This window comes from Cavia porcellus, unplaced genomic scaffold (genome assembly GCF_034190915.1).
Source record: "Cavia porcellus strain 051 isolate PalLab524CR breed Dunkin Hartley unplaced genomic scaffold, mCavPor4.1 scaffold_9, whole genome shotgun sequence".
Lineage (NCBI taxonomy): Eukaryota > Metazoa > Chordata > Mammalia > Rodentia > Caviidae > Cavia > Cavia porcellus.
Window position 1 is genome coordinate 59,919,825 of NW_026947492.1, and position 26,824 is coordinate 59,946,648.

At 49.0% G+C, this 26,824-nt stretch overlaps 1 protein-coding gene, 1 long non-coding RNA gene and 1 other non-coding gene across 7 annotated transcripts in view; 2 read left to right on the forward strand and 1 right to left on the reverse strand.

The window, feature by feature from the left end:
• Positions 1-26,824, forward strand: part of Gdpd5 (glycerophosphodiester phosphodiesterase domain containing 5) — a 95,736-nt gene that overhangs the window by 66,528 nt on the left and 2,384 nt on the right. For 3 of the 5 annotated variants that reach the window (XM_063256484.1, XM_063256483.1, XM_063256485.1), the window contains 13 exons: positions 3,219-3,322; positions 6,547-6,640; positions 7,196-7,255; positions 14,398-14,496; positions 14,792-14,885; positions 15,218-15,363; positions 19,541-19,623; positions 20,878-21,028; positions 21,533-21,751; positions 22,231-22,388; positions 22,685-22,832; positions 24,191-24,273; positions 24,793-24,807. In XM_063256484.1, the coding sequence (XP_063112554.1) occupies positions 3,219-3,322; positions 6,547-6,640; positions 7,196-7,255; positions 14,398-14,496; positions 14,792-14,885; positions 15,218-15,363; positions 19,541-19,623; positions 20,878-21,028; positions 21,533-21,751; positions 22,231-22,388; positions 22,685-22,832; positions 24,191-24,273; positions 24,793-24,807 (1,454 nt within the window). The remainder of the gene's footprint in view (positions 1-3,218; positions 3,323-6,546; positions 6,641-7,195; positions 7,256-14,397; positions 14,497-14,791; positions 14,886-15,217; positions 15,364-19,540; positions 19,624-20,877; positions 21,029-21,532; positions 21,752-22,230; positions 22,389-22,684; positions 22,833-24,190; positions 24,274-24,792; positions 24,808-26,824) is intronic. The other 2 variants (XM_005000720.4, XM_063256486.1) reach the window with 2 other exon arrangements.
• Positions 944-15,219, reverse strand: LOC134477693 (uncharacterized). The gene is made up of 2 exons (XR_010049838.1): positions 14,958-15,219; positions 944-3,121 (listed from the first exon to the last, which is right to left on the reverse strand). It is a non-coding gene; the product is annotated as an uncharacterized LOC134477693 (long non-coding RNA).
• On the forward strand, positions 13,240-13,365 carry LOC111755105 (U6atac minor spliceosomal RNA). The gene has a single exon (XR_002789691.1). It is a non-coding gene; the product is annotated as a U6atac minor spliceosomal RNA (small nuclear RNA).

Here is a 26,824-nt window from a genome sequence, read left to right on the forward strand (position 1 = left end):
AGGCTGAGGCAGGGAAATCACTGTGAGTACAAGGCCAGCCTAGACAACATAGTGACTTCAAAGCTAGCCTGAATTACATAGTGAGACCCTGTCTCAAAAAACAAAAACAAAAAATTGGACATAACAGAAGAGACTCTGTGAAGCACTAGATCTGGGATACAAGACCAGCCAAGTTGGGACTGGGGGTAGTTGAGGAAAGGTGCTGCCTCTGACTTGGCGGTGTGGGCTCGCTCTGTGGCCTGAGCATAGGAGGCAGTTGCACCCCCAAAAGTCCCCACCATTCTCTGATGTCATCCAGGGTTCAGTCCCTCCTGACAGGTACAGGCCTTCCCTGCTCCAAGTCCCTGTTTCTCAACTCCTGACCAACATGGGCTTATGGGCCAAGAGCTAAAACTTGTTCCAGTCTGTGTCCAGGTGGGTCAGACTCAAGTGGCCTCCTCTCCAAGAAACCATTCCCACCTCTAACCTGCTGGGAAGCCTGAGCTTCCAAGAACTGTTGTTTTGCATCTCTGCTTAGGTCCAAGGTGGGCCTTGCTCTGCATGTGACAGTGAGTAGTGGCAGCTAGGCAGAAGGGCAGGGTTGAGTCCCTCTCCTGTGTGCTGGAGAGAAACGGGATGCTTGTGGATGTGCTGCTTCCCAGGCATCCTCCTGAGCACCTGGCTTGTATCATCTCCTTTAGTTCTTGGGACAACCTCAAAGTGTAAGTGCTATTGGATTCATTTCACAGAGGAGAAAACAGGTACAGAGAGGTTGAATAACCTGCCTACATAACTTTTTTTTTTTTTTGATGTTTACATATTGTCGTTTTACAAATAGTTTTCAAAGTACAAGAGTGGAATATGTAAAGTGGGAATTTAAACAGTGAGACTGCAAACAGTTCTGTTCAACTGTCCAACAAAAACTTAGTAACATGGTTGTCAATCATAGGATTAAACATACATGCAGTTGTCCATATCTTCATTTATGTTTAAATTAAACAAACTAAAGCAGGTTAAAATCATTCTGAACAAAGAATAATAGTATTGCTGGATTTCATATCATGACACTATGTGATCAGCACTGGGTACTGTGGTGCCTTTTTTAAAATTTAATTTAAAGAAAGACTAAACAAAACAGAAAATGGGTAGAAATAATACATAATTTCAAAGAAAAAATAAACAATAAGAAATCACTAGTTGATGATTACAGATTGTCTTCTTACAAATAGTTATTCAAGATACTAAAGTGGAGATTCAAACAGTGAGATTGCAACCAGTTCTGTTCAACTATCCAACAAAAACTTAGAAATATGGTTATCAATCCTATATATTTAAATGTACACGCCTGTTATCCATATCTTCAATCATGTTGAGATTGAATAAACCCAAGCAGGCTAATATCACTCTGAACAAAGAATAATACTATTGCTGGGTTTCACATTATGACACTCCAGGATCAGCATTGGGTATTTTAGTGTCTCTTTTTCTTCCAAGTATCTGTTCATTTCATCATGTGTCATAAGATCAGTTCTCATAAAATGTTTATAGATTCTACACATGCATGAGTCTTAACATGTATTTCTATCCTTTCTATATTAGAGAGAGAGAAAAACAAAACAAAGCATGGCAAAACAAAACATATTTCTATAAACACATGAAACGAAATAAACATATAAGACTGTTGTACAAAGAGTTCTACCATGGTTCCTGTGTTGTCTCTTGTTATTGCCAATAGAATTGGCTATATCACCAGACATAGTATAATTGAATATATCAGTACATAACTATTAATAAAAACACAACTTTGTATATAGAACTTCAAACACCAGCAGTTATCAAACCAGAATGTGTATCATAGAGTCTTGTCATCTTCAGTGTAGTTGCTTATACTCTCAGACTTGATACTATCAATCATATCAGTTTTGAATAAAATCTTCTCTGCCTCATTTCTGTTATGCTCTTGTTTGCCATCAGTTGTTTGCTTATTTTCTTCATTCTGTTTTCTGCTTCATTCATTGAGGGCTCTCTGCCACTGTTCCTGGAATCCTAGTACTTTTCTCTCTCTCTAGAATGCCCTACAGTATTCTCTGTAGACTTGGATTGGTGGTTGCAAATTTCCCAAGTTCCTCTTTGTCTTGGAAGCATCTTGTTTCTCCATTAATTTCTAGAGACAGTTTTGCAGGGCATATCAATCCAGGATGGAGGTTATTTTCTTTCAGGGTTTGGAATATTTCACTCCAGGCTCTTCTTGACTTGATGGTTTGTGTTGAGAAGTCTGCCATTATTCTGATGGGCATTCCTCTATAGGTTATGTTTCTTGTCTCTAACAGCTTTTAATATTTTGTTCTTATATTGAATTTCTGGGATCTTGATTATTATATGCCTGGGTGTAGCTCTGTTTTGGTTGTAGGTGGCTGGAGTTCTGTGTGCCTCATATATCAGAATATCATTTCCTTTTCCTATGTTTGGGAAGTTTTCCTTAATTATTTCTGTGAATAACCTTTGTAGTTCCTTTGCTTCTTAGTACCCCTTAGTGCCCCAGCTTTTCATTCACATTCTTTATTCTCAAGTTATAGATCCTTTTGTCATCTTCTAGTCTTTGTATTTTTACTGTTTGTTTCCTTGTTATTTTTAAAAAGTTTTCCCTTTCATACTCCCCCATTGCAAAATTGTCCTCCAGTTTGGATAATCAATCCTTAGTTTTTTTCAAGCTGATTTCAAGGGTACATACTCTTAAACGGGGGAAAGGGACTACATTTCCAGGCAGTCTGGCTGCAGACACCATGTCTAATCTCTCCACAGAGGTGTCTGAACCATGTGGGATGGAAGGGTTCTGAGCAGTAAGAGAATTTTTCCTCCTCATCTTGCTCCTTCCGCTCACAGTCATATCCACTAATGGAGTAAAAGGAGGCTCAGTCCCCACCCTGATGGGAACCATCGTCAGAGTGGGGGAACTAACACACACTGAAAAGGCCTCAGGCTGTAGCTGGAAAAGCACATCTCCGGAGTGGACTCCTGATTCTGTTTCTGGGTTCCCCACTGTTTTGTGACTTGGGCTCTGTGATGTTGGACAAGTTACTTCTCCACTCTGCACCTTAGTTCCTTGTTAGTACAAAAAGGGCAGTATCCCTGCCTGGCAAGTCTGGGGACAAAGAGGGAGAAGGGGGCTGGTTACGGTTGGCAATGACCTGAGCAACATCCCTGACCACCTTGACCCCTCTGGCCCTCTGTTCTTCCAGTGGGAGCGTCTCTGGTTCCTGCTGCTCACCTTCACCTTCGGCCTCACACTCACCTGGCTCTACTTCTGGTGGGATGTCCATAATGACTACGATGAATTCAATTGGTAAGTGGGCCACGGCTCCCCAGCATCCAGGGGACAAGACATGGGGACTCATTTGGCCTCTTCCCCAGGTTGACCAGTGGGGCTCTGCTACTGTCTCTCTCTGCAGCCTGAGCAAGGCCACCCTGAGTTTCTGTCCTACCTGCTCACAGGGTTTAGGAGACTTCTCAGAGGAGTCAGCTTGGGAATGAGCTGTAAAAGATGGCTGAGTTGGACCTGTGGGACCTAGGTCCCCTGTCCCTGAATGTTTGCAAGGTGACTCAGTTCTGCCATGTGGTCTGAAGAGGTAGGCGCAGAAGCGCTGAAGAGATGCAGGAGCATCTCCCTAGTGCTGCACCATGGAAAAGAAGAGTGAGAGATAGGGCTGCACTCAGTAGGACTGGGACTTCTCGCTTACTTTGTAGACCAGAACTCCAAAGCTGGGCATGGTGGCACATTATTGTGAGCTTGAGGCCAGCCTGAACTACATAGCAAAACTGTCTCATAACAAAAAGAAAGCAAAACAAACAAAAAACCTGCAGGACCCAGAAAGACCAAAGCCTTAGCAAAGGAGTGACTCCTAATCGTAAGCCTCCTGGCAGGGCTGGTAGATGCCACAGTCTAGGACAATTCAGCCACTTTATGGGCAGTTTTCCCAGGGTTTTCCCAGCAGGTCCCTGGGACAGGAGGGCATTGTCTCTTTTTTTTCCTTTCCATTGCCTGCCTTTCATTAAACAATGAAAAATCATGGGATGAAGGGAAGGACTATATATGCTAGTGGGAATCCTTCCTTTGACAGCTTTGGAGACTGAGTCCCAGGTCACCCAGCCAGGTGCGAGCAGTTGGAGCTTAGAAGCGAGGCCTGCTCCTCCCTATCCTGTGCTGATCAGAAGTACATCAGTATGCTCTGAGCCTCTCTTTTCCTCTATAAAATGGGATGCTCTGACCTCACCAAGTCATTCTGAGGGGAAAGTGGAATGAGGGACATGGGAGGGCTCAGAGTTGCACCCACGTGGGATGGCTGCTTCGTGGGAGAGCAGGTCTCCAGTGGGAAGGTGGCTATGATAGATGGGTATAGGGTTCCTAGGACTCGAATCCTGATAGAGCATGGTTCCAGATTCTGTGGGAATCCTAAGACTCTGGTCTACAGCATCAGGCTGTGCTGGCATCATTAACAAGCACAGTAAAGATGTCCTGCTGTCCTACTCCTGCTCCATAGCAAAATGAGCTGCAGCCCAGCCAAGTCCCAGAGATGGCTTCTGGTCTTTATTAACTACCATAAATCAATTATTCATTCCTGCAGGTATTCAAAGCTCAGGTACTATTGCTTGTAATGGGAATATTCCTACTGTTTTTCGATGACAGACTCTGGATAGTTCTGCTGAACTGGAAGATAATATGGTACTGATGGGAAAATTGAGACCCAAAAAAGGGACAGGATTCATCCATGGCCATATGTTCAGTCAGAGCCAAAAACGAATATTGAGGTCAATCTGGAAAGAACAAAGCTCAGGGAGGCTGAACAGCTTTCACACAGTCACACAATGAGATGCAGACAGATCTGGGCCAGGGACTTGAGCCTGGCTGAATGTATCGTGTTGTCCACACAGCTACCCCATGCTCCCAGAGGGAGCTCCCTGTCACTGAGAGACTCATCAGAGGACAGGTGCCTGCTTTGTCAGGGAGGCTGCAAGGAAAGGCCTACCTGGGGACCTAGGGATGTCTGGGACCTGTAGCTCTGTGGCCTGTCACCTCAGTTTCCAGAGGACTTAGTCTTGGGATTCAGAAGGGCCTACCTTGGCCTTCATGGTCTCAAGAGCATCTAGGATTAGTCCACACAGTAGAAAGATGTGAGCAAGACCCAGGAGTCATTGGGACGGAGGAAGACAGGGAAGGTGTCTGGCTGTTGCTTTCCTCAAGGGCTCCTTGCTAAAGGAATTGCATTTAAGAGACATTTGGGACCAGGACCAGAGCATCTTTCACAAGTAGTTATAAGTTTTGCTCCTTTGTGGGTTATGGTTTTCCTAACTATGCAGTAAGGTGAGCGCATACTCAGTGATCGTACCCTGGACTCTGAATGTGAGGGCCAGGGTGGGGTAGGTGGGGGGAGGCAGATGCCCCATGGGGTTCTCCTGGTGTCCCCTCCCAAGGCCCAGGACGGTAGCAGGATGATATGGTCCAGTGCTGGCTCTAATTCTTTCATGGCCTTGAGCAAGTCACTGCCCCTTCTGAGCCTCCATCTTCCTAGTGGGAGATGAGTGGTTCTGTCTTTGTGGAGAGCAGCGAAGTGTATCTGCCAGGAGCCTTCAAAAGTTTGTCCCCTTTGAACTCAGTTCTATTTATAGGAATTGTATAACTCTGCTTATAGGGAATCTAGCCTAAGGGAATACTCAGAAATATAAAAAGGTATGTACAGATTTTTCAGTTTCGCATTGTCATAAGAGAATGAATAGAAATATTGAAGCACCATTAATAGGAAATTGATTGCGTAAGGTACATGAAGTCAATATACCACGTGGCTGTTTTTTAAAAGTCACATTTCCTCAGCACTTTTACTGACATCAGTAAAAACTTGTGTTGAGAGTTTCTGGAGTGTGCACCCTGTGCCTTAACCCCTCCCATCCTCTTAAAACCCTCTGAAGGGCATTCTCTTTTTATCCCCATCCTACAGAGGAGGACAGTAGGACAGTGTTACATTTTATCCATCCCAAGACCCTGTGTTTTCACATTTCACACTGAAATCAAGATGAGTGTCATGACCTCATCTTGGATTTGGTGAATCCTGTCACCTCTGCAAGGCCCTGTAAGCCAGTAAGAGGCAGAGTGGGACCCAAGACCAGGGTGAATGTCTCCCCCAAAGCCGTGCTTCTGCCCCCTCTTCTGTGTGCAGTGGGGTCTCAACTTTGTTGTTCACACAACTAGAGTAGGCTTGGGGGACCCATGGGAAGACAACCCAGTGTGGGTCTTGATAGCATTTACTTCTGGGGAATTGTTGGAATTCCAACAACTGTTTTCCAGAATTGTTGTTTTTCTCTTGAAATTTCTTAGACCCCAGGTGTCTGGCTGGCATAGGCAGGACTGATGATGCAGGACTGCTGAGTGCCATTATGGAATGGTCAAAGCCCCAGCCCTGTGCCCAGTCTGTGGTCTGCCTAGCTGCAGCTATGTGAAAGCTGAAACCATCCAGGCTCCTGGACTAGCAAAGTGACCTCAGGGGAGATGTGACCTCTGTTCTTCTCCTCCCGCAGGTACCTCTACAATCGCGTGGGCTACTGGAGTGACTGGTCTGTGCCCATTCTTGTGACCACAGCCACTGCCTTCACATACATTGCAGGCCTCTTGGTATGTGGGGTTGTCCAAGAGGTCAAGTGGCCTTGCTCCTGTGGGGAGGGAAACTTGGCCAATGACAGGCTATTGGAGGGACCTGCGCTGGCCTAAATAGAAAACTAGCATTGGTGTACCTTTTAGGCCTGGGCCCTCCAAGGTGGGAGGTTACCTGTTTTGCCAATCTCCTCAGCAACCTCCTCAGCCCTGCAAGAGGCATCCCAGCTCCTGCGTCCCTCTGCCTATTGCCTCTTCTGGGAGCTCTGCTCCAGATATTCTCCTCATGGAGACTCAGACCCACCCCATTCTAGAATGGTACTCTAGAGCCAGGGATTAGATCTGTTTTAGAATTCCAACACTTGATGAATTAAGCTGGACATTCCAAGTGCAGCAGGTCCAGTGACCTCTTGAGGAACAGATATCAGAGGAGTCCGGAAGCCTGGTATAACCTATAAGGAGGCCAGGCTTAGGCTGGGCTGGAGCAGACTGAGCTGGGCATTCCCATCCCATCACTTCCTGACTCTGTTTTGCATCAGGCTGGGGTCTGACTGCCACTCTGGGACCTCTCCACAGGTGCTGGCACTATGTCACATCGTTGTGGGGCAACAGATGAATCTGCACTGGCTGCACAAGGTAAGGGCTGCTGCTGGGGCTGGAAGCCATGCAGTGGAGAAAGAGCTGGAACTCATCATCCTCCCTAGTCCTGTGGTCCTGTCTGCAGCTGTCCTGGTGGCTTACATTGCACACTTCCTGTGTACTAGACACTGTCCTCACCACTTGACCTGTATTCACTCTTGTCCCTGTCACAGCAGCCATGTGGCATAGGCACTGTTACCATCATGTTTTGTAAAAACTGAGGTACAGAGAGGTTAAGTAACTTGTGCCAGGTCTCCCAGTTTGTCAATGGAAGGTCTGGGATTCTAGCTGCCTACCCACATGCTGAACTGAGACAGTTCACAGCTCATCTTGTAGCCTTGGCTTACTAGGGCCTCACATCTCGCTTTGCCCTTTGTTCTTCAGTGAGCTCTTTATAAAACCCTGATTCAGTCCCATCATTTCCTTAAAGCTTCTTCTCATGGCTCCCAGGGTGACCTGCCCCCCCCCCCAACCCCATTCTCCACCCATTATCTGGTTCTGCCAAGATCTCCCTGCTCCTGTCATGGAAGCGTCACCCTCCACTTCCGCAGAATGAGACATCTCCAGCCCACCCAGTGGGCCTGCTTCTTCTCTGCTTTGAGTCCCTGGCTCTTGTGTGCACTCTCTCTGTGGACTCCTTCCTTGTTGCTCCTCCCCTGTGTCTGCACAACCTTCTCTCCCCAGGCTCCCAGCCCCTGCAGCCTCTCCTGCTATATTTCTGAGCATCTGTGTTTTTAATGTCCAGCTGGCTCCCCAAATGCAGCCTATTCTGGTCTGGTACTCCTCACAGGTTAGAACTGGCCCTGACACTCTCCTGTCCCAGCACCTCCCCAGGGCCAGACCCATGCCCAGAGCAGGCTTTGTACATGGCAATTCCTTACCATACAGTGGTGCTGAGTGTGGGTCTCTAGTGCCTGCTCTCTTTGGTAAGGGGCACAGAGATGGTGCCAATCTGACCATGACAGCACCTCACTCCCAAAAGCACTGAGCCATGGCAGAGGGCTGAGTCATCTGTTCCCAAAGCTGGGCCCAGGGTAGATGTGCCATTTAGGAATGGGCAGAAATGTCCAGAAATGATCATTAGCCCATGAGATGGGGTCAGAGTGACTCCAAAGGAAAGTACTCACTCCAGCCTGAAGTAGGGCAGGCATTAGGAAGAGGAAGAGGGACTGGTGAGCTCAGGCTGGACTGTGTGACAGAGGAGGTGCCCATGAATGGCTGGGGGTACAGGAGACCAGGGCAGGCTTTGAGTCATAGGTCTGGAACTCAGGAGCCAGACCCAGGTGACTAAAGTCTTGCAGGAGGTAAGGAGCAGTAAGCAGCCCCTGGTCTTATCCCACCTTTCTCCTGCTGGGCACTTTACCTTGAGGTCTCCTGTTAACTTCCACACTTCCCTCAGTGAGGTACTTTCTTTTCATGGTTGCAAAGCTGACACTTGAAAGAACTGCACCAGATGGCACTCTAGGTGGGACTAGCACATGCTATGGTCACCTCCTGGGGCCATGCTCAGCTCTCAGCAGGCCAGGTCACACCTGCTTGATCCTATTGGAGGGGCCTGTAGAGCCACTGAGCCAGCCGGAGGTGGTGGATCAATGCAGGGAGTCACATCCCTTCCTCTCCCCACTGCCAGCTCTTGGGGGCCAGGCATGCTTTCCTCTGCTCTAGCACCTCTTGGAGATCTCAGCAGAAAAGCTGACCATAGCAGGAGGGAAGGCTGTCTAGGGCTCTATGAATACCTTACTGAGGACTTGGAAGTTCTATAGTTGCATTCTGTTTCCAAACTTCTGTTACTGTATTCTAAGATACTAAGGAATCTTTATGCTTTGTTTGTCTAATTCATTTTGACCATGTAATACCCTGATAAGGCTCAAAACTCAAAAGACAGAAAAAAAAGTATACACAAAAGCCCCCCTATTGTCTTGAAGCCCATTCAAAAAATATACATAAAACATTTCTTTTCTCTTTAAACACAAACAGCCCAGCCCACCCTGTGCTCTTCCTTCTTAGCAAATGCTTTGGGTCTCTCCTCCTTGCGATACTGAGAGCACCACACAGATGCTATCACTTGCTCCTGCTCCCTGCTCTGGACAGTCCCTGGGTATTGAGGTGTCCGGCTAGTCCCCTGTGGATAACCCCAATCAACAGTCCAGTTGTTTTCAGTCCTTAACCAGAGCAGTGTGGCAGAGACCTTGGAGAGGTGTTTCTGAGTAAAGAACATGTACTTTTATCATTTGGATCTTGCCAAATGGCTTCTCTGTCAACTGTCACCAAGGCACACTCTCTTGGAAATGTGTAGTCGTGCCTATAAAGACTTCCCCATCCATATGACATCAGTTGATGTCTTCACCTTTGGCACTAACGATGGTGTTTCCTCACTATATTTTTAATTTGCATTTCCCTTATGATGAGTTACATTTGGCATTTGGCATAGGACTGAGTCATTTGTATTTTCTTCTTTAGCAACTGTCTCTTCATACCTTTTTGCTGTGGGATTTGCTTTTTGCTTATTAATTTGCAGGCGCTGTTTATAGATTTGGAAATGGGCCTTTTGGCTGATGAACTGAAGGCAGTTTTTTGTCATTCATCTTTTGACTTTGCTTGTTGTATTTGTGGCATAGAGAGTTTAACAAATTACTAAGTTTTTGAATCTCTCACCTCTTTTAATGGCCCCTATTTGTTTTTTTTTTAATCAAACTTGAAAGTCTTTCCCACTCTAAGTTTATATAAAATTTCTCTGTGGCATTACTTGGTAATTATGTTTTTACTTTTTTAACACTGAAATTTTTTATGTTTCTTAGAAGTTATTTTTGGGGTATAGTGTGATCTTTCTTAGTTGCTGGTAGACAACTTCCCAGCGTTCCTAGCTATCTCCACTGAGTAAGCCAGCCTTTCCAGAGATGCCACTTTGATCACATACTATATATTTTAATATATGCAGAGCTATTTCTAAACTTTTTACTTACTGTCATTTATCTCTCTGGTCTCATACCAGTATCATGTCGCTTTGAAGACTGCAGTTTTTGTTGTTGTTTTGTTTTCAGGGGGAGGGGGTGATACTGAGGATCAAATTCACCATCTCAGGCTTGCCAGGCAAGTGCTATGCTGCTGAGCTATATCCCCTGCCCAAAAACTGCAGATTTATGGTCTATTGTAACCATGACCTGTATTTTAAGTCCCTGGTTTCCCTGAGTCCTGAGGAACTGGGCATGGAGAGGCTCAGAGTAGAGGAGCAGGTAGGGAGCCCTCTAGGCTGGGCCTGCGGCTGTGGGTGGGTCTGAGATCTCCACTGGGGACATTCCTCAAACTCCTAATCACGCAAAGCTCCTATCTCCCAGAAATCTACCCCCTTCCCAACCAAAGTAAGCTTCCAGGAGAAGTTCAGAGCCAGGAATGAGGGGGAAATTAAGGCTTTTGGAAGGTAAACAGGAGATCCCACTCAAGTTGTCCCTTCTGGCCACACCCACCACCTAGAATCAGCTCAGATGCCACCTTCTGGGGTTGCTGGTCACAGTTCTCAGCTCCCCGACATCCTGTTGTAATGAAACCAGCCTGAACTGTTCCTGTCATTTCCTGCCTTTCCTGCTACAGAGGCAGCAGTGGCCACTGAAGCATGTGCAGAGGAGGGTCTGTCGGTGGCCCAGCCAGAGGCCAGAGAGGGCCCCAGGACCAGCCAGATTGAACTGGCCTGGTCCTTGTGCCTCCAGGGTGGGCTTGATCCATACCTCTGCCCACTGCCACACTCCGTCCACTTCATCAGCCCTTCTAGTGAACCAAGACTTGGTGACCTGGGGTCCACAGTTCTTCCTGGGTTCCAGGCTCTCTCCCTCCAGCAGCAGTTAAGAAAGGCACAGTCATCGCTCTTCTCCATCCTCTCTGCATGTAACCCTGTTCAGCTGAGGGTGCCTCCATGTAGCAAGCATTTCTTGTTGTTATAGCCTCTGTGCTAAGCACTTTGTGCATTTTTTCATTTACCTTCCCCAAATCCCTTCCAGGTAGGCACTTACTATCCCCACATCCCAGCTTAGGGAAGCTCCCTAGAGAAACTCCCCTCCCCTGTCTGCATGGAGCCAGGTCTGGACCAGGAGGTGGCCAGGTACTCCCAAGAAGCCATCCTGTGTCACTATTGTAAGCCCAGGTTCTAACTGCTGCCTGGTCCCAACCCCCAGGCAAGATGGATGGATGGATGGAAGGAAGGAAGGAAGGAAGGAAGGAAGGAAGATCCCTCTGCCCTCTCTGCCCATCCTATTGCTATCAGAAAACATAGCCCCAGTAGGACAGAAAACCAAATGACCACTAACTCAGAGAAGGACCATGGTCTGTCTCCAGGGCTCTATTGTGGGGTTCATCCTCCTCGGTCAGATATAGGAAACAACAGGGGCACGTTGCTGCAAGTCAATGCTATCACCACCAAGTCAATGCTATCACTGTGGTTTCTTGACACAGTGGAGGAAGGAAATCCCACACTGAACATTCAGTGGTGCCGCTTAGCACTATGGTTACCACTGCAGCAACTATAAAACTCAGAGGCAATGAAATTTTAATTGTATTAGGTTTGTGAGGAATTGGTTTTACTGCAAGTATTTCCCCTGGCAGTTATGCACTCAGAAGCGACCCTTCAGGGATGTCCACAGTCTCTCTGGCCACAGAGGGAAGATGCCTGGAAGGGAAGTGAGAGGAGATGCAGCCTGGAGGAGAAAGGGCTTCTCAGGATTGGGAGGAGCCTGCCAGAGACTCCTGCTTCCCGGAGTGTGGCCTGACCCCTAAGGCAGGCAGAGGCTTTTGGTTTCTAGATCTGCCCCTTCTAATCCACGTAGCCAGGTAATCAGGGCCCATGTTTCTGGGTATAAAATGAAGATGATAGGACCTCATGAGAGCTGTCAGGAGGATACAGCTGACGACCACCCTGAAGTGCCCGCATATATGCCCAGGCACACACACTGCATTGCCTTGTCACGGCCCTTACTTTTCCCAGCCTTGTTAACGGTTTCTTAAGGGGGCCCTTGTTTCCATGCAAATCTCCAAAGGAAAACTTAATCCCAGGCAAGAATTCATCCTTCCTGTACAGAATGGATAGGTATACATGTAGAGATTCACGAAATGTATGGAACTTCTAAACAGTTTACAAGAATAGATTATATAATACATGATGAAATGAACAGATACTCTGAAGAAGAAGAGACACTAAGATACCCAGTGCTAACTCTGTAGCATTATGATATAAAATCTAGCAATACTATTATTCACTGTTCAAAGTGATATTAGTCTATTTTCTTTTGTTTAATTTCAACACACATAAAGAGATGGACAGCTATTTCCAAGAGAACAAGAGACATTATGGCAGCCATTGTTGACTCCCCTACTGTCTGGTCTTCAGATCTAAAATGCCTTCATCACCCTGTTCTGATCAGTTTAGTGCTATACTGTTCGGTATGTATTCACTGTGTGTGAAGATTTGGACAACTGTTTGGAAGAAAGCAAGAGATAATATGATAGACAGTGAAGATCTCCAGTGGTCTTGCTTTGAAATCTGTGTTTCTTAAATTGTTTTCTTATGATCTGTTTTATTCTGTTTTGTTTAATTTTATCCTCTTTAAAATTAAAAAAAGAATCCTAGAAAAGGCGGAGTCCTCAGAACCCCGTCTGTCTGTTTATGGGACAGAAGCTTTCTTTCTCTCAATAAATAGATTCTGCTCTTTTTAAAAAAAAATTAACAGATTGGATTTTGGATATTTTACTTGAAGTCACAACTCTTAAGATTATTCAGCAGACAGGTAGATGACAGTGCCACTGATTTAAGTAGAAACTGCTAGAAAATATCAACAGTATTTTTGTGGATATGTTTAACTCAGTTTAATATGCAATATTTCGGAAACTAGTTGGATTAGAGGAAGTCTGGATCTGTCAAGAGTGTTTCAGGGTTAGATTAAACATTTTATCATAATAGGGGGCAGCGTACAGATGGTATTCAAAAGGATGAGGTTGTGTTGTGTGAAAGGAGAGAAGGTTAGCACTCCCCTTGACAAGGATGGAAGGGACCCTTGGGCCTGACAACATGCATAAAGTTAAGGCACTGCCTCCTACTTCATGGCATCTAACCACTGTTTTTTCTATTTTTTTAAAATTTTCTTTTCTTTGAAAAAAAAAGAATAATATGCACTATAACAACCATTGTTAAATTTCTTTCATTCTGTTTTGAAAACCTATATTATTATTGTTTTGGGTTTGTTGTTTTTGATCTATTTTGCTTTTTGTTTTTCTTTTTTCTTTTTAAAATTAAAAAAAAAAAAAAAAAAAAAAAAAAGAATTCATCCTCCCTGCCTGGTGGGGAACGAAGACAGATAGGCTAATCTCTGCCCTCCTGTTTATAAAGTCTACTCAGCCCCTCGCTTCATTAGTGGAGGCTCTCAGAATGCTGCTGCCGGGAAGAGGCTTTGTGGGAGAGGACGGGGGTGTGAGGCAGCGAGGGGAGCAGTTCCCTGGGGGATGAGTCTGAGAAACCAGAGGGTCCTGTGTGTGGTTTTGGTGGGCCTTCTGAGGAGATGGGGAGGATAGGCAGGCAGATCCAGGACTCCAAGGGGAATGTGCTAGAAGCTGGATAGTAGGAAACCTGAGCTTAATTTTACGAAGAGATTTCAGATGCTATTTCTCCCCAAAGAAATCTATCCCCCTGAAGATTCCTCTGGGTCTTGTCAGAGATGTGCCCCTGGTTTTATGCAGGAGCTGCAGGACGCAGCCCATAACACATCAGAAGCTGCATGCCAGAGGCTGGGATTGGTGAGCCTTGTAGACAGGGCCAGAGGGAAGAGTCCCCCTTCATCCCTTGCTTCTGTGGGAAGTGTACTGGGTGGCCAGGAGATACCACCTTTCCAGCCTCACCTCTTCTACCTTTCCTTCTCTTCAGCTCCATCGCTCCTCTCAGGTTCAGCCTGCCCCTTTGCCTCTGGCTGCCCTCCCCGTCCCTGGCCGTCCTTTAGCCCATGCCAATCTCTTTCCTTCCTCCCTCTACCCTGCTTCATCCACCTTTCCTGCTCCATCTCTCCCTGTGTCTAACTCCTAGACTCCACCTTGTCCTCTCTCTCAGATAGAAGGGCACCCCTCACATCTGCTCTGACCCTTTCTCTCCTGTTTCCCCCTTCCAGATTGGGCTGGTGGTCATCCTGGGCTCCACAGTAGTGGCCATGTCAGCAGTGGCCCAGCTGTGGGAGGACGAGTGGGAGGTGCTGCTGATCTCCCTTCAGGTGAGTAGGGATGGAGGTGGGGAGACCCCAGGACCTCTGCAACAAGCAGTCTTTTATTACTCCTGCCTCTCCACACCAAGGCCTAGAAAGGGGAAGAGAAGGGCCCAAGGCCATACAGCATGTGAGAGGCAGGGAAGATACTACAACCCAGGGTCACTGGATTTCCGGCATCCTCAGCTCATGAATGGAGATGAGGTTACCAGCCTGTGGGGAGGGGTGGACTGTGGGTATGCTGGTGACCTGATTTGGGCAGAGATGGGAGCCCCATGACCTTCCTGAATCCTTCCCTATACAGGGCACATCACCATTCCTACACTTGGGAGGCCTGGCCGCTGTCACGATGCTCTCCTGGATTGTGGCAGGACAGTTTGCCCGTGCAGAGCGGTCCTGTGAGTACCACTGGGTAGGGCCTGCCGTCCTCACCCTGTACTTGGCTTGGATTGCTCCCACTGGGACTTTACCTGGGTGGCTTGGGGATGAGTTCAGCATGGGGTCTGGCTCAGAGTGGCCACAGATGCCACTGAAATTTGCAGCCTCTGCTGGCCTTGAACTAGACTCTTCCTCCGAATGTCCATCTCTGTGTGTGCACACGTGTGTGAACTGAAGACAAATCTGCCTTCCTAGCAAGAGTGGTACAGACCACCCGGCCATCTCATGCTTGTGGTTGGGCCTGGTAGGTGCCAAATGGATCGCAGGAGGTGCTCACAATCCCTGTCTGCAGCCTCTCAGGTGACCATGCTGGGCATCTTCTTCACCGTGGTTTTTGCCCTCTACCTGGTCCCTCTCACCATCTCTTCTCCCTGCATCATGGAGAAAAAGAACCTGGGGCCAAAGCCCGTCCTCATCGGCCATCGTGGGGCGCCCATGGTGAGTGCCACCTGATGATCCTAACAGACAGGGTGGGGTGGGTGCATCTGCCATTCTAGGGGAGGAATCTGTGGGCAACTGGGGATGACATATTATTATAAAAAAAAGAAGAAGAAGAAGGATTGTTAGCTCTCTGGGGAGGTATATGAGAAGGATTGGTGCAAAGGCCTGGAGAGGCTGTATGGAACCAGAGCCTAAAGAACTCTATAGGTGTCCTAAGAAAATGCAGGAGGATTTTAGCCTGACACCAGCTCTTGGGGTAAGCAGACAAGGAGACAGCTGCTGGCTATGGGGTCTGGGGCTGTGACAATCAGATCATGGGCAGGAGGCAATCAGATCATGGTGACCAGTAGCAGGGCAACTGCTCACCCTGTTCTAACACCAAGGTGCCCTGCGTTCTGTGGCAGACAGAGCTGAGGTGGAGGGGACAGGCTGCAGAGTTCTGCTGCCTAGGCAGAGGCAGCCGGGCTTTCATCACTGTGGGGGAACAGGCAGTTGCTATCCTCCCTGTGCCTATTTCCCTCATCCTGTGCCATGGGAAGAGCAAGAGTACCTGCTATAGGGCGTGAGAAGCAAGAGTTAGCACAGGCAAGGTGCCCATGCATAGTACCTCAAAAGCCTCAAACCCTTGCTTCTCAACAGGGGCAGTACCTACCCATCCCCGCCCTCAGGGGATGCTTGGAGACTTCCTGAGAGCTCAGCATCTGTTGGGATTTCCATGGTGCCTAGAGTTCAGGAAGGGCAAGGGCGACACAGAGACACTGCTCTAAAAGCATATGTTTGAGCTCAGAGCTGGGATGTAGCTCAGTGCTTGCTTAGCATTTGTGACGCTCTGGGTTTGATCATTGGCACCAAGCAGGGGTGGAAGGAGGATGTTTCTGATGGGGCTGTAGGTCCTTCTCTATTGCATGAGGGGACATTATTTTCTACATAAGACTCAAAGTCCTCTCATCTTACACTGGACCCTGGTACCCTCCCATCAAACTCCATCTTGGCCCCAGCATCTATCTACCAGTTAGCCAACTGAAATCTGGATTAGGGGTCCACTTTTGCCTGTATGTCTTGGGGAGTCACCAGTGCCCTCTGAGCCTGAGTTTTAGGGACCCCTATGTTGCTGGCTACTGTGAGAACTGAGAGGAAGGGCTTCCCAGGTAGGCAGGGCAACATTGGGGGTGGGCAACCCATCTCACTCTGGAGGCCGGGGACAGCCAGAGCAGGAGAAAGAGCAGAAAGGAGAAGGAATTGGCCCCTGCAAAGACTGTTTTCTTTAGTAGAAAAATTTGAAACATACACAGGAGTGAAAAGAATTCAGCATATTATACCATGAAGCACCATAGAAAGAATGCAATATATCTGCAACATTTATCGACATTTTGCAATTCTTGCTTCCTCGGTCCCCCTACTTTTGTATTTTTCCTGATGTAGAAAAGAAAACCCAAGATTACATATCATTTCATCTTACATGCTTCAGACTGTATCCTTAGCCATGAGTGTTTTCCTCAAAACATGACCACAATGCTGTTATATATACTCACCCACATTAATAATATCTAACATCAAATCTATGTTTAATTTTCTTGTGTTGTCTCAAAAATACCTTTTATAGCTCAGTTGTTGAGTTGTTAAGAATCAGGATCCACACACTGTCTCCACAATGTCTGATTGATGCCTGTTGCTTAAGGATCTTTTAGTTGTCCTCTTTGCTTTTTGTTGAATCAACTGTTTCATTTGTCTGGTAGACTTTCTCATATCATGCATCTGGCTTGTTGCATCTTTATGGCACTTATTTTAGAATTAATTTATTTGCTTAAATATATATAACATATTTATGGACCACAATGTATTTCCACACATGTATTTGATAAATAATGATCAAATCATAGTAATTAGCATTATCTCAGACATTTATCATTTCATTGCACTGGGAACATTCAAAATTCTCTCTTCTCTGAGAAGCCGAGGTAGGAAGGTGGAAAGTTTGAGCCCAGCCTGGGCAACTTAGCATCTTAGTGAGACCTGTCTCCAAATAAAAGAAAGGGCTGAAGGTATAGCTCAGTGTGAAGGACCTGGGTTCAGTTCCCAATACCATACAAAAAATGGTTTTCTTTCTTCTGGCTATTTTGAAATATACAGTAAACTATAGATTACCTTAGTCACCCTTTGTCCATATGACACCACCCATAACTGTTCCTTTTATCTGACTGCAACTTTGCATCTATTCACCAGCCTCTCCCATTCTCCTGCCCCTGCCCTCCCCAGCCTCTGTTAACCTCTGTTCCATTCTTTACTCCTGTAAAGGCGATTCTTTAGCGGAGGCTTTAGAGATGTCATCCCCTTCCTGTGTTCCCGTGAACACACGTCTAGTCCACTCTGTGTGTATCTGCACATGGGTCCCCCAGTGGGTTCCAGGTCTGCAGCAAGTCTGAGACGCATCCTGAGTTGGGGACTGTGTCTGTGGCCCCCGAGTGGGTTGCTCCTATATACACTTTCATATTTAGTGGGACTAAATCCACAGTGGATTGTTATAACCATGGTGTCCCGCTCACTGAGTTCTATCCACATACCTGTGCACAGCCTCCTAACAGCAAAACCCACTGCTTGGACTGCCTGAGATGGATGGGAGCTCTGGGACAGAATTCATCCCAGAACTGCTACGTGTTTCTAGGACCTGCCTAGAACCCTGGAACTGGCAAGGGAGGGCCAGGATTCCACAGCTCTAGAGACCAACACATAACCCAGCCAGACCTTAGCAATGTAGAGAAGCTTCTATAAAAGAGACATTCCCCTCCCAAACACTTTCTCTGCCCCTGAGTCTTTGTAGCCCCTCCATGCTGCTTCCAGGTGGCCTTTTGCAGGTGCCATTCCCATAGGAAGGGGTATTGGCACCTCTTAGAAGTCGCTTGTCAGGGAGATGTGGGAGGTTGGCGTGGGGTCCCACTTCTCTATGGACTCAGATCTCACACTGCTCATTGGACCTGGGGGACAGATGACATATTCCCAAGGCTACTGCGCTCCAGGGAAAGAGAAAGGGGCTCAAGTTTCAGAACCCTTAACTGTGTGCCAGGCTCTGGCATGGGGTCTCTGACACCTGTTTTCTCACCTAGCAAGTAGATAGCCTGAGCCCACTTCACAGCTGAAGAAACTAAGACCAGGTGACCCTGTGGAGAGTGGTTTATTTCTTAGTCAACTTCAAAGCCCTTCCTGGTTCCCAGCTGCTTCCCAGAGGAGGGGGTGTATTGAGCATGAGCAGAGCGAGAGAAGATGGGAATGAAATCAGCCTTTGGACCCCTTCCACCCCATTCTTTCGCTAGTGAGGAGTCCTACTTCTCTATCATATCCAGTTTAGTCCTGGTCTTAACCAATCTCTAGTTCGGTGCTGGCCCCCAGTGGCAGCAGCGAGTATAGCAGTATTCTCAGACCACATGGAACCAAAAGGTAGGCCTCCAACCCGACTGTACTCAGGGAACAGTGAGCACACGTCCCTAAGAGCAGGTGGGCAAACAGGTCCACAGGAGGGAGAGTGCATCCAGGTCTCAAAGCTAGTTAACACAGAGACAAGACTGAACTAGGTTCCTCTGATTCATGAGCCATTTACTACTTTCTCTGAATAGGCACTGTGCTAGGGATTTTTAATCCAGTGACCTCCAGTGGGGAAAGTACTGTCCTGTTGGTATGGATGAGGGCTCTTATCACCCCAGGGAAACTCCATCCCAGTCCCTGCTCCCTCCAGCATCTCCTCCTGGACTGAGCTCAGGATATAACCAAGAGGCACTTGTCTCACTTAGCTCTGCCCAAGGCTTCCATAGAGCCACCAGACTATGCAAAGATTTCCTGCTACCAGGGTCTAGCTCTGATCCTGGGATGTACCAAGGGTGACATAATGGTGATAGTTAGCAAAGATAGCAAGTGCTATCTTTATGTCAGACATTTGTATTTGTCCACACCCTGCCTGCCCCCTGCACCCCTGCCTGCCCCTTCCCCTAAAACCTTTGAGATAGACATGATTTAATGGTTGGGGAAATTGAACTTTAGAGAAGCTCAGTGGGGAAGCAGGGTGAGATAGCTACTTGATGGAGAAGCTGGGGAAGGTTGTCCTTCCAGCATGGACAACCTTCCCCTGGCTGGGGAGGCTATATGCACTGAATGCTGGCCCTCTCCTCCCATACCTGCTCCCTAGCTGGCTCCAGAGCACACTCTGATGTCCTTCCGGAAGGCTCTAGAGCAGAAGCTATATGGGATCCAGGCTGACGTCACCATCAGGTAGGCGTAGGGGAGGACCTAGGTCTCAGTGGGTGGAACTTCCAGTCCTGGAGCTTTGGAGGTGGGATAGTAAAGGTTCAGATCATCCACAACAGGGCAAGTACCCTTTTACACAAATGAATCTTTCACACTGCAGGACAGTGATGGCAAAGCCATGGAACACATGCCACCACTAGGCTCTTTATATTATGGTATTTTTGTTTTAATGCTTGAGTTGTTATCTTTAAACTAAAACCTATGTATTCAGGTTTAATTGCAGTGTTGGCACTTGTGATAAATAAGTGGTTTGGGGGTTGAGGCTTGGACATTTGGTCTCTAAAAGATTCACCCTCACTGCTCTAGGATATAAAATAGAGGCAAGACCAGACTTTGCTTGGTTCATCCTGGGGACCCGGCGCCTCGTCACAGAGGCACTTGAAGGAAGACTAGATCCATGTGTGTCTGCAGGACAGAGCTCAGCCACGTGGATGAGTGAGATAAACAAGTGACAGAGTAGTTGTGATGCTGGTTACGCTTTAAAAGACCACACTAAAGGGATAACACATTTCCTATCTGTATACTTATAAATCTGAATTAGTATAGATGGCAGGAGAAATTCATCCCAATCTCTTATCAGTGGTTATTTCTGGGAAGGAGAGAGGATTGGGGGGGCCATGTATAGTTAATTGCACAGGCTGTGCACAGAATAAGGCCATCACATCATAAAATAAGGGCATAAAACAAGATCACTGTGCCCAGTATAGATGTCATACAATTGTGTGTGTGTGATAGTTTCTAGTGGGTGGTGGGAAGATGCCCTGAGGAATGAGAGTCTTTTACTGTTTCCCACAAAGGCACCGTAAGAGTGACTGGCAGCCCTGGTGGGATAGATAAGAGTGGAAGTAAGGGTAGAACTTGTCAAAGAGACCCGTATCTGCACCATTTTCATCATGGCATCACACAGATCAGGTTCCTAGCCAGATTCCACCACTTACTAGCTATGGACCTTGAGCTAGATACTTCCCTCCCCTAGCCTCAGTTTCCCCACTGCCAAATGAGATGGCATCTAGCCTCCACAGTGGTTAAGATCAGGCCCAGCCTTTTCCCAGTCCTCCCTCTTGGCATCCCTACCCCAACAAAGAACCCCCTACGGGTAAGGAGCCCAAAGCCCAGGGAAGGGTAGGCTACCCAGGCCCTGCAGTAGTGGGGAAGTGTGTGTGAGGGCTGGGCAGGTGAGAGCCCTGGCTGGGTAGTGATGGCAGCTCCTCCCCACAGCCTGGATGGTGTGCCTTTCCTCATGCATGATGCTACCCTGCGACGAACCACCAACGTGGAGCAGGCGTTCCCGGAGCTTGCCCGAAGGCCCGCCTCCATGCTCAACTGGACCGTCCTGCAGAGGCTCAATGCTGGCCAGTGGTTCCTGAAGGTCTGGCTGCACCTGGGCCTGGGCCTGGGCCTGGAGAACATAGCAGGGACCCCAAGCAGTGATATAGGCAGGTGCCCACCAGCTCGGGGGCTCCAACAGGCTGGTTAGTGGCCCCCTTTGGGCTCTGCCACTGCCGCCTGCAGACTTCATTCTGTCACTGCTTGTCCTGGGACTGTCTCCCTCACCAGGAAAGGCGAGTGGAAAGGCTGACAGGAGCTGGGATTAACTGTGATGAGAGGGAGGGGCTTTTATGGTCTGACCTGCTGCTAATGGAAGACCATGCTGGGGTCTGGGAGGCACTCCTGTCGGGTCCTTGTCTCTGGAAGCAGGTATGGGGTAGAGAGGTGAGGGTCAGGAGCTCCTAGGGCCCCACAGGGCCACAAGCATTCACCTGACACACACCAGTGGACACTGGCAGCCCAGGGTCTCCACACCTGGTTGCCAACAAGACATGTGAACACCCCAAAGGGCCAGTGACACAGCATGTGTCCCTGTCTCTGCCAGACGGATCCCTTCTGGACGGCCAGCTCCCTGTCACCCTCCGACCACAGGGAGGCCCAGAACCAATCCATTTGTAGCCTGGATGAGCTGCTGGAGCTGGCTAAGGGCAACGCCACGCTGCTGCTCAACCTGCGGGAACCACCCCGAGACCATCCCTTTCGAAGCAGCTTTATTAATGTCACGCTGGAGACCCTGCTGCGCTCTGGCTTCCCGCAGCACCAGGTGAGCCCAGACTTGAGCCAGCTTCTGCACAAACCTGGCCACATCTGTCAAATAGGGGTAGATGCCCCTTGCCTCCCTGATGCAGTCATGGTGGCAGCCATGAAGAATAAGACAGATCTTTCAGGCTTTAAAGGGCAGGACCAGATTTGGGTTCTCTGATTACTTAGCAGCGTGCTGCCCATATCACAGTGGTGCAGGATTTGGGACCACAGGGACCCAACACCAATCTTGATGCTGGTGGCCACATGCAGAATAAGTTTCCTGGCTCATCTATCCTGTGACAACCATCCAAAAGGAAAGCTTCTTGAATCATTGCCACAACTCTGGCCAAGACAAGCCGTCTTGTGACAGTGATCCCACCTAAGCAGTCAATGTTCACTGTGGGCAAGCCCCCACCCCTTTTAACACTGCACATACCAGTTTTGCGAAAGAGAAACCTAAAGCATACACACACACATCTGCACCCACCCCACCTGCAGGTCATGTGGCTGCCTAACAGGCAGAGGCCCTTCGTGCGGAAGGTGGCTCCTGGCTTCCAACAGACGGCAGGCTCGAAGGAGGCATTGGCCAGCCTGCGGAGAGGCCATATCCAGCGGCTGAACCTGCGCTACACTCAGGTGTCCAGCCAGGAGCTCAGGTGTCTACCTGCTCAGCGCCCCCCAACTCCCAGGGTAGGGAGGGTGGGGTAAGCCTCCTGTCATCCCTGTGCAGGCAGAGGGCAGGGGCACACTGGGGACTCACCTTGAGTATGATTCAAAGATGAGAGATGCCAGCTGGGGTACAGCTGACTTTTCCTGTGAGCCTGGCCCTCTGAGTAAGCCCTTCCTCCAAAGAAGATTGTGAGGATGGCAGAAGACTATGAAGGAAATGCATTCCTTCCTATTCTGGGGAGCAGCCAAAGCCTGGGCCAACCAGCCTCTGTGCCCTGCCCAGGGACTACGCATCCTGGAACCTGAGTGTGAACCTCTACACTGTCAACGCACCGTGGCTCTTCTCCCTGCTTTGGTGCACTGGGGTCCCATCTGTCACCTCTGACAACTCCCACATCTTGTCCCAGGTGCCTTCCCCTCTCTGGATCATGGTGAGTTGGAGACTGTTGAGGGCAGAGAGCACCTGGGGTGGTGGGGAGTGGACAGGGCAGGAAGCTGCCTGTGGCTGCCCCAATCCTTGGTGAGCTCTATGTGCATTGCTTCCTGGGGAGGTCTGGGTGGTGGTGGGGTCATGCTGAGGGTGCAGATTAGGGGCATAAAGATCTTCACAGCCTCTGGGGTTGTACCAAGGTGCTAGAAGGCCCCTGGGCCTGATCCACAGGGAAGAACACATCTCTTAGGAGCCCTTGTCAAGTAAACAGCTGCTTGGAGTTTTTGGTTTGGGATGTTTATATTTTATTTTAAAGGAAAAGAGGATGGTAACAACAGGACAAGACAGGGAATGTCAAAGTCTGCTTGGAGAACAGTGAATCAAACTATGTTTGAACTGGTCAACCAGGCATCTGCAGACAAAGTTCTGGTCTTGTGCAGCCCTGGGCCTCCTTTTTTCCCTGAGGACACGGAAGGCAGACAGAGAACTTGTGTGGCTGAGGTCAGCAGTGTCAGAGAGTCAGATGTGCGTTGTGGATGCTTTCATGGAGGAGGAGAGCAAGTGCAGTGTAGAAGTTCACACTCGGGGAACCCAAGTGAGACTGACAGGAAGGAGAACTTGAGAAAGGCAAAGTCAGGAGTCTCTAAGAGAGAGAAAGAGTGAGCATGTGGGCCATGGGCTTTGGCTGCTGGAATCCGTCACTGCCTGGCTGTTCAGCCCTCGCCTGCCTGTCATTCTTTAAAAACCAGCCAAGTGTCCAGCAGGATGACAGAAAGTAACACACTTGCTGGCAGTGGTGGCAAGCAGGCAGGAGCATTCCACCACAGGACGGAGACTAACAGCAACAAGAGCCCCTTCCTCCCACCCCTGCCAGGCCCGCCTGAGACCAAGGAGGCTAGGACTGCACCTGGGGTTTTGCCCTCCCCATCCTCGGTGTCCACGGAGAGGCACCAAACCCTGGGGTCACTATGCAGTGACATGTACCTCCCCACACAGATGCCACATGCAGCTCTTCACAGGTCACACACCCACCTGCTGGTCATGTCACGCCCTCACATTCAGATACAGCACCCATGTTTCGTCTTTCACCTCTTGCTTGGCACTCACTTAAGCACATAAACCTTCAGGCTTAACACAAGCCTTCCACTGTGTGTGTACACGCATGTGCATGCACACACATGCCCCATTCCTAGGCCCACAGTGCCCAGAGCTCACTCCTGCAAGGTGAAATCTTAGACCCTCAAGCCTTCAGACCCTCCCTTCCCCTTCCTTGATGGTCACATGGGGTCCTCCAGCCCATGGACCCTCTACCTGGAATGGGCCATGACTGGAAGCTGGCCTCGGGCCATCTGTCTACAGCCCCCGGACGAGTACTGTCTCATGTGGGTAACTGCCGACCTGATCTCCTTCACCCTCATCGTTGGCATCTTCGTGTTCCAGAAGTGAGTAAGCTCTGACACTTCCACAGTTTTCCCCACCCTTGGCAGGCCCAGTCCCCACTCCAGCTGGGCAAACCTTCCTCTGAGCCCTAAGCCCTTGGCCAAGACAAGGCCTGATGAGAAGAGAAAGGAGTCCAGGGACCATAGGCCCTCCTCCCTCAGCCACAAGCTTCTGGAGTAAACACCCAGCTGGAAGCCCATAGCCAAGCTCTGGTCCTACACACTGTGTGGACCCTGGCAAATTCTGGCCCCTCTGTGGGAAGAGGTTCCAGGCAGCACTTAGCGCTCCCTGTGCCAGACTAAAATTCTCCCCACCCTCAGCGCAGCAGCTGGGATGTGGTTGTAGAGTGAGAGGGGTGGTCCAGGGGAGGGTTTAGGGCCAGCCTAGGGACCCACCCACCAGGAAGTGAGGGGAGGGGGTTTGATTCTTAACTGACGTTCTTTCTCTGTCCCATCCCACTCTGATCCTGCGCATGTCCCTCTCTCCCCTCCCCCTTTCTGCTGCACTCTGGCATCTCACAGCTATCACTTGATCAGGTAATTCTGGTGTGGTCCTCCTCCTCCTCCTGCTCCTCTTTCTCCCATCTCACCATCCCCTTCTCCAGTTCTGTCTGAAAACCTGCTGTGCACCAAGCCCCGTGCTGGGTCACCCTGGAGGAAAGCCCCCTGGCCTGAAGGTCTGTACTCCTCCTCCCCTTTCAGCCTCCTCTCTGCTCTTCCCATTTTGCTGCCACTCTCTACTTTGTTCCTACTGCAGTTTCCACAGGTGAGCACCAGCGTTTCCTTGACAGGTCCCTGGCCTGGCCTCCCTCAGGAAGAAGGACCCTGGCTGAGCAGCCCAGTCCCTAAGTCCAGCACTCATGGGGGCGCTCCCCACCTGCACGGTGCAGTCCCCAAGTTTCTGGAGCGCACACTCTCTCCCTCTGTTGAGTTCTTGCCTCTTTTTCCTCTTCCATCATCCATCCCTTTCTGTGTCTCTCCTATTTCTTCCCTTTTTCTATTTTTGTCTCTGATTCCCACCCCCTAATCATGCACATCCTTTTCCCCATCCTTTAGGGCTTCCTGTCCCGGATGTGCCTGGCTGACACCTTCCAGCTGGGTTTCAGTGTTAATTTCCTAGATGAGACTTAGACCCAAGTCCCCAAGTCAGCAGCTGCATTGGCCAACTAGTGGCACAGGAACCTGCTCTCCAGTGACTGGATGAGCTTAGTGAAGGGACATTTAGCCATCAGTCCATCCACAGTTGGCAGACATCCACAAGTGCTGCCTGTGGTGCTGGGCCCATCAGATACAACCAGGGCTGTCTGCTGAGGATCAGGAGCAGCTCTTTGGAGGAAGAGACCTGGGAGACAAGTAGGGGGGTCATGTCCCCGCAGGCCTCATTCTTACATTTATTCGCTCAACAAATACATGTCCAGCACATACACCATGGCAGGCACTGAGGTTGGTGCTGGGGCCAGGCAATGACTAGGAGGCAGAATCCCTACCCTCAAGGATTCACAGGGCAGCCAGCCCAGCCAGGACATAGGGGCTTCACCTCAGCATCCTGCTTTTTCCTTGTCTGTTTGCTCTGTCCATCCATCTGTCCATTTCTGCTCTGCTGACCCCATCTAGAAACTCACAGTTGATTCTCTGGAATCTGGGAATCCCATTCTCTACCTGGGGCCGGGGTGGGAATGGTTCCAAGGTGCCCATTTGTTACCCTTGGTGGGACAGGGGTGTGGGAACGACCACCAACTTTCTGCCTTGGCCCTAGGAAAAGTCTTAAGTCCAGAGGCCAGGGATTTGGGGCTAGTTTGGAAGAACTGCAAAACCAATGCCCAAGCTGGGAACCTGAATCCTCACTGCTTTGTCCTGACCCATATGCCCTGTGCATGCCCATCTCCCAGACTATTCCAATTCATTTTATCCCCCTCCCTGCTGCCTTCTCCGACAACATGGGAATTAATGCTTCATCCATCCCACCCCATTAAGGCTGCTAGAATAGAAGAGCAGACAGTCTCACCCCCAAGTCACTCTAACACCCCCGCCTCATGGACTTGTGAGGCTCAGTTCTGAGCACAGCTCCACTGCCACCTGCCTTTGCCTGCTTCCCTTCCCTTCTCCTCGGGGGTTCCCCTCTGGCTCTACCCAGCCTGTCATGGTGGTGAGGCCTCAGGAGCATCAGTGAGGACTTCCAAGATTGGGCCTACCCCAGTACAAGCCATTTGAGTCCTGCCTGCTGAGCTCCATCCTCCTCCAAATTTGTGCCATCCAGCCAGGCATGGTGGCACACACCTGTAATCCCAGCACTTGGAGGCTGATGCAGAAGGATTGCCATGAGTTCGAAGCCAGCTTACTTCATAGCAAGACCCGGTCTCAAACAAACACAAAAACATACACAGATTTGTACATCCAAAGACAGCCATATACAAAACTGGGAACACTTGAGACAGAACTAACCAAGCCATTTTTCTGATTGTGAATTTCGGGCTTTGGTGCTAAACAGGAGACAGGAAAGCCCAGGCTGAGAATCAGTAGACTCAGGTTCCAGTCCCCATTCCGATAGTATCTA